An 8,097-nucleotide genomic window follows, 5' to 3' on the forward strand; every position below is an offset into this window, starting at 1 on the left:
ATTTTTAATTTTAGTTTGACTTTAAAAGTTATTTTTATTATTTCGTTTGAATTTTTGAAAATATTTTCGAAAGTTAATTACCTTTAAAAGTGCATGGCTTAATAAAAAAAATACAAACTGATAAGTACTGATTAGCTTATTTTTATTTTATAGTTTTGTACAAGTGTTGTGTCACTTCTAATCAATACCGTTTTTTATAATTAAGTAGACTATGTTTGAATAAATATTGTTCATCTAATTGATTGCCTTTTAATTTTATTTTAACCATTAATATACTTAAATCAGGCCTGGCCAACCCACGGCCCGTCACATTAAATTGTGTGGCCCGCTAAGCGATATTATATATCTATTAAAACTTTCGTTTTTCGTTTTGTGTATACTGAAACAATTAAATAAATGAAAATTTGCATGTGTTATTGTTATAATGCACAAGTGCAAGTACAAACTCTTGGTATAACAATGAAATCTTATTCATTTTGTATTTGTTTTACTTTTTTAAAAGCATGTTTGCCTAAATTGTGGCCCATTGTAATGTTATGTGTGATCAAAGTGGCCAGTGAAACAATTTGGGTTGGCCAGGCCTGACTTAAATAATAATTCTAAATCAGTTCGGACTAGGACAAACTAGTTAAGCCTAATATATTTAAGCCAAACTAGATTGTCTTAGGCTAAACTAATATATCCTGACATGGGTAGGACAAACTAACTTGGTCTGAAATCGGGTTTGGCCAGTAACATATATATAAGATAAAGTATAAATTTTAATTAGAATGTTTACACCAAATTCTATTAATTAATTAAATTCCAGTGTAAAAGTTTAGAACAGATGCGGCAATATTTAGTTATTTAGTGTGATTGAAGGAATATATTGAAAGATATTAAAGTTACTGTCTTTAATGAAAATGATGTTGCTTTATTATGTTTCTGCTATTTGCTACCATATAATTATCCACATATCAGTTGTTGCCTGCTGATTGTATGTTTTGGGTACAGATTTATGCAATGATCATAAGTCTAAATTAAAATTTTAAACTGAAAAACATTAAAGTTAACTTGTATGCCAGGTTGACAGGCTTATACAATAATCATTTAAAATGTGTTATTTCAAGACAAGAATACAATATATTTTTGTATTTTAAAGTAATACAATATAAATTTTATGAAATGAATTAAACTTTTTAACATATAACACTTATTGTACTGCTATAATATTAAATATGTTAATGTTTAAAAACATTTGTTTTATTTTTATTTATTCAAGTGTTTTGTTTTTGTTTTTAATGATGATATTTAGTATCAGCCTAAAAATTTTTTAGTAAACTTAAAATGCTTTTTTAATGATAGTCATTTTGAATTATTAATATAATGTAATAAATATGTAAAACATTTTATTTATATAAAACTTTGTATTTATCAATGTAGCACACACTAACTGGTCATGGAGGAAAAGTAATGGCTGCTAAATTTCTTGGTGAATCCAGTAAAGTTGTATCAGGTAGCCATGATCGTACTCTAAAGATTTGGGATCTTCGTAGCAGAGCATGTAAGGAACTTTTAAACTTATTAAAATATTTATATATAAATAAGTACAGGTATTCCTTACATAATACAGTAGTTAGGATCTTATAAAATCTGTTATAGTATCACTACTTGATTTTTGTAACTATCTGAAACTGAATTTTTATTAAAAACTGTGAACTGAAATTAAACATCTTACAAACTGTAATACTGATATACATCTATTAATTTTCTTCCTCTAAATCTCTGCTACTCACAATCAAATGAGAGCATTTTGGGAATAATTTGTGAGCTTCTGCAGAATATCTCTGCCTTGAAACTTACAAAACATCTAGATGCTTCAAAGTATTTTCTGTTCTTTTTAAAACATTAGTAATTTGCAGTCATATCTTTTTGTTTGTTAGATCTTTACAAATTTCATGGTATGGAATTCAGCACTTTTGAAGCTATCCTTTTGAGCTTTGTGCTCCTTTTAATCAAAAGAATCTGCATTGAAATCATGAGTCCAATTGTTCAACTAAGCTCATGTCTTCTCTCATGTTTTTTAGTGTAAAATTAGGAACCTAAGAATTTTCATTTCTGTTCTCATCCTCTAAATTGATTCGTTTTATCTTTGATGCCATTTTGTACCAAATCTACTTTACCAGTGATTATTGAACATCTTCAATAGTCATATTACTAAAATCTTTTATTTCTACCAGTTTATCAAATTCTACTATAGTTAAATAATTAAATATCAAACTCAGCTTCAATTTAAATAAAGTATTCTCAGCGATAGAAGGTGTTAAATGTTTTATTAAGTGTCCTACTATAGTATTGATTTTGTTTTCTGGCTGTTTGAACATATTATCCAAATGAATTGACTATGGCCTTACTTTTACCCATATGTCTAGGCTTTATTTTTTTAACAATAAAAATATGATTTTGATACTGTCCCTAATTGAAAATATTCCCATTCCTCTATTACTTAGGTAGATTTGGAATCAAATGTTTTTTTAAAATTAATCATAATGATTTTCTAATGTAATGAATTTTAAAAGTAGTTATAATTACAAAGTTTGCAAAAAAAAATAGGAATGTTTAAAAAAAATTATAACCAACTTAATAGCAAGCAAGGTTCTGCATGNAATTTTGTAAATTTAAGAGTGCTTCAAATATGACGTTAAAACAGGGTTTTATGTCGTTACAAGTGGGTGTTTTAACATTATCTAGTATAGTAAAATCGTGGGGCCGATAAAAATTTGACGTTATATTAGGGTTTTCGTTACATCCGATGTCGTTATAATCGGGTTAAACTGTATTTTCATTAATTGATGATTGTTTTATTTACTATATATAAAATAAGGAAGATTTTGTAATTTATTGTATGTCAGGGAAAAGTGATGGCTTCCATCTTCTATGAAGTGAGTACCCGCACCAGTTGCTCCTTCTCTGCAGCCATGCAACGACTTGGCGGTCACGTCATCCAGATGGATGAATCCACGTCTTCTGTGAAGAAAGGAGAAACTTTGGAAGGTAATTTGAACATTATGAAAACAATTCTCAAAATATACATCTGTCACTTTGTATAAAAAAAACGTATTTAAAGGCTGTTAAAGAATGTTGCCTTGATCTTTATATAAACAGCGTTTAAGTTGAAAACATATAGAAATACTCCATTGTATATATTTAAAATATGTTTCTGATAAATGAGTCTTTGTTTTAATTTTTATTCATTTACACTAATAATTTACACCTTTTGTTCTTTCAAAGATGTAATAAGATGGGAAATTGGGTTAATTGCAATTTAAAAGTGGGTGTGGATTATCTTTTGATTTTAAATTGTAGTTATGAACTCATCAAACAACTTTTCCTTTGTCTACTAGCCTAGAAGTTTTTTAAAAAATCATGAGAAATACTTTATACGCTATACATATTCATCTGCCCCTACAGTTTTTCTAGAAATCACCAAGGGTAAATATATGTATGCCTTCTCAACTATTTTTTATACATCAAACCTCATTTCTTATTTTAATTGATGGTTAATTATAAAACAGGTATAAGTAACATTTTGTGTTCTGTTGTATAGCTTATGCAATAATTATAATACATATACCAAATTTTGTTTGTAGGGTCCTCTCATGACAGCAATTCTTCTAGAAAATATTCACATATTTGGAGACATATAATGTTTGCATACTCTCTTGCACTCTTGCACTTCTCTTGGAGTATGAAAACATTAGGGTTTATGTTTTGTATTGACACACATGGGATACAATGCAATTATTTTTCATTTTTGTCAAAAATACAATGGCTCTTTGGAACATATCATTAATTAGTAAAGTATCTTCTTCCCTAAGTTTTCTGATGTTTAATACTAAGAAAAACTCTCTTGCCTATTGCCAAATATAATCAAGCATTTTGCAGAGGTCATTATGTTTTTTGATAGAAATTGGAATATTGTTTGGCTACTTCATTGGGACATCTGAGTATCTGGGAAAGGATGTCGCCTCCTCTTCTTGCTACACTTACTATCTTTTCATCTACAGGAAAATACTGGTTACTTGGAAAATATAACAACAGCTCTGATCTGTCAAACTTTAGCATTCTGCAGTTCTGAAGATCAACCTTTTTCCTTTTGCAGAGATAACTTTCTATTTACTCAATGCTCGAAATCTCCAGATGGCATTTTGTGCATGTGAAAAAGCTTTTGGCTTCATGTTTCTTTATTAAATTAATCCAATTGGAGACCATAAAGACACTGGGATAATCTGCCAAATTATCAAACTATAATAAGGCTAAGTTAATAATTAGATATGAATTAATTTGTCTAGAGATAGGCAGTTAAGTTGCCATTTCATGATAATTTTAATAATTATAATAAATTAATATTTAATTTATTATAGTTTTTTATGGAAGAAAAGAATTGTCTCAACTTCTGCATACCATGCAAATGTGTTGCCAGCTACACGACCTCCATCTGATTTTTGCTTCTGGAATAATTTAGGATATAATCATATAGGTTGATTATTACAGCCCAGTAATATAGCAGATTGTCTGGTTTTAATCAAAAATTGAGTTTATGATGATGATGTCTATATGATTCTAAGGTGTGGCTAAGTACTAAATAGAAAAATGTTACAAATGTCCAAAATATTTATTGTATTAAAGTTTTTATTTTGTCCTCCATTGGAATCTGAGAAGGCAGCTAAATGTTTGTATTCTGATCACAATTTCTTTGAATCTCTGGTAAAACCTTCCAAAGGCATGACATAACATCATATGAGCCTCCAGTAGCTATACTCTCAGGCCATACACGTGTACACAGCATCATCAGTGTTACAAACTTACAATTGTCTTAAATAGAACACACTTTCTATATGAATCAGAAGGACATAGCCTACTTCTAGCACCAAATTATTTAGAATTTAATTATTAATAGTAGCAGTAAAATAATTTGATTCAATATGGCAATTGTTTGGCTTATTATTAAAAAACATCAGGCTTTGAAATGTTTATAGAAGAGTTTTCTTGAATTTCTGGAGCAATTCTACCTAATGTTCCTATCTTAGTGTTGCACATGCCTTTATCACTTGAATGTTTTAATGCAAATTATAAAATTTTCATTATATAAGTAAAGGTATGCAAGAGTAATGTTATATGCTTAAAGTGATGTATCCAAAATATGACAACATACTGGCCTTAGTTGAAAATTCAAATTTTGTTTACAGACCTTCAAATGATATTTTACACACTTCTATTTGAATTTATATCTTGAAAGTTCCTGATTCCTGATAATTTTTCTCTTTCTATATCTCTCTAGAGAACTATTTAGAAGCCAACCATCAATTTTAGTGTATATTAAGTTCTCTACTGTGAATAAGGGCTAAGTAATCATCTCTCAAACCCATGTCATTGAATATTGTAGAGTCTACTTGCAACTTTTTTGATCAAAAAAATTATTTGCATTAACACAATCATTGACCACTTATTTAGTTGACACCTGGTAGGGTAATTATTCCTGCTGAGAGTCGTCATACTAGCTACGGTTGTCTCATCAACCCTAGATAGCTTTTCAAACATCCAGTGTACTACAGATACTATTTATGTCAAAATTTAAATACTACTATTGTAACTGGAGAAACACTAAACTTGTGTAATACATCCAAACTCCAGCACTAAAGTGAAGTATTTACAATGTGGAATGAATGTTTAAAACATTCTTCACAATACACTGTTTTACATTCAAAAGAAATATAGAACCTGATTAGGGAGGCTTAAGGTCACCGAAAACATTTGTTCATTGTAAATATTCCACTTCACTGCTGGAGATTGGGTATATTATGTAAGTTTATGTTAAAAAATTTTTGAGTTTATTTTAGCATTATTAACCAAATGATGATTCCAGATTAACTTTTGATCTAGAACTTGGCCAATTAATATAATAAACACTGTATAATTTAATTTAATTTGATGGGATACAGCAACACAATATGTGGGTGGTGCATTCTGGCAGGATTCTCTATGGGAAACTGGCCTGTATTTGGTGTTACAAATGTTAAAAAAATTCAGAAATCTCCATGTGACCCGCCATTTTGTGAGGTGCAAACCTTTAACCAACTGCCAGTGTTTGAAGGTTCTATTCCACCAGTGAGCCTACATAATTTGGACAATAGGTAAGAGATTATTTAAAGTACATGGCAAAAAATTGTGAAAAATGCAATGTCTCTTTACAAGTTTATTTCTCAATTAAATCACAAAATTTGTTCACAGTCATAAACTACAAACTTGACATTTATGATTAGTTGTGAAAATTAGCACTTAATCATTGTTCCATTCTTGACAGTACACTCAAGTGAATGGATGAGTCATGCTGCTCACAAGTGACTCCACCGGCTCAGCATCGATCATGTACCAAACCTCTTGCATTTTGAACAAAGAATTCTTCACAATGAAGTTTTCTTTTTTGGATCTTAATGCTCTAGGTGTTTCTTGAGGATAGCTGTTATTTCCATTAATTCAAAAATGACACACATATAAACTGGAACTGTAATGTTCAAATAAATAATACCTGAAAGCAATTTTCAGCAAACAACAAGTAACAATTTACTGGTCAAGCGTTTTTGGCCCAATTTATCCAACCCTCATCAGAAACAAATACAAAAGAAACAGTTCTATCATTCGAACATCGCCACATTCCAATTTTTAAGCATTCACAAAGATTTTCAGTTGAGACAGTGACACACCATTTACGTCATAAATAAAAAAAGCAATTTTTACAAGGTGTAATGTTATAAAATGAAATTATTAATAATAACTTTTTTGGCACTCTAAATAATAATTCCACATTTTGGAACTTGACTACAATCTGAGTTGATACAATTTCCATTCCTATCAGCTATATAAATTTCTAAGGACTCTAACGATTTTATGTCATGTCGGTCAAAGACCGTATGTAAAGGTGGTCTCATCCCAACAGGAAACACCTGGTTTGGTATCATAATGGCAAGAGTTTTCCATTAATTCTTAGAAAACATTCTCTGTACCTCCCCAAACATGAAAAAACACAAGTTTATGGATATATTTCTTCAAGAATTTGGAATGTCGTGTGGAATTTTCAATATGTTGCAACAATGATGCTTTAATCAAAATCCCATAATATGATTCCTCATTAAGTAGAGACAGATGTAGTTAAGAGATCTGTTGTTAAACAGTAAGCCAAGGATGCTTATCTTAGGTTTACTCCTTAATGATACTTTATCAATATATGAATGTTTATATATATATATATATAGATATATATATATATTACTTTGTGTTCAGTACCTTGTTTCTTGAACTTTGCAATTTTATTACGCTTTATATTCATCATTGGATATTGCGTATAATTTTTTTCCATGAATTTTAACTCGGATAGAGCCGTGTATTTCGAAATGTCTATTTCTATCCCGTTTGGGAGAATTAATTTCTGGTTCGCATGGCTTTTCTTTTATCCGAGCTTTTTTATAGTATTTTTCCTTCGAACAGTTGAGATATATGTTCCTACACTACATAGAAGGGGAAGGAAAATTATAAGGATCCATACTGAATCGAGAATTGAACTTCCCATAAATTTTTGTACCATGTCCAGTGATTCCTAAAAACATTACCTTCACTTTGTTCAATCTTGTTCTTATTCTTTGTAGCAAAGTCTGACAAAAACGTTACTTATGATCGTGTATCGGTTGATAAATTTTCCGGTGTTCCATTGATTTTGAAAAACAGTATGAGTTCAAATTTTCCATCTGTTCCTGAAGGTCAACTTGACATAGAAAGTAGACTTTTTTTTTTTTAACAGATGTAACTTTTCCTATTTCTTCTATTTCTTTGCTCGTAGGACCTATTTTAAAAATTAAAAGTATTAAATGTATAAATTTCTAAATAAAATTTAAAACATATTGAAACTAACAAATATATAATTACATGCACGTATTGTTTGATTTGATAGATACTTATTCATAAAATTAAATAAATAATGAAACAAGAAGGAAAGGATAAAAATAACTTTTTATTTAGAAATACAATCAATTTTAAAGCTATACAATGGGTACATGAGTAACT

General features: G+C 29.4%; 1 protein-coding gene across 1 annotated transcript in view; it reads left to right on the plus strand.

Annotated features, from left to right (window-relative positions):
• Positions 1-8,097, plus strand: part of LOC111636083 (autophagy-related protein 16-1-like) — a 116,143-nt gene that overhangs the window by 88,057 nt on the left and 19,989 nt on the right. The window contains exon 12 of the mRNA XM_023381253.1: positions 1,423-1,543. Within this exon, the coding sequence (XP_023237021.1) occupies positions 1,423-1,543 (121 nt within the window). The remainder of the gene's footprint in view (positions 1-1,422; positions 1,544-8,097) is intronic.

Source organism: Centruroides sculpturatus, unplaced genomic scaffold (assembly GCF_000671375.1).
Source record: "Centruroides sculpturatus isolate CEXI.00-Female unplaced genomic scaffold, Cexi_2.0 scaffold731, whole genome shotgun sequence".
NCBI lineage: Eukaryota > Metazoa > Arthropoda > Arachnida > Scorpiones > Buthidae > Centruroides > Centruroides sculpturatus.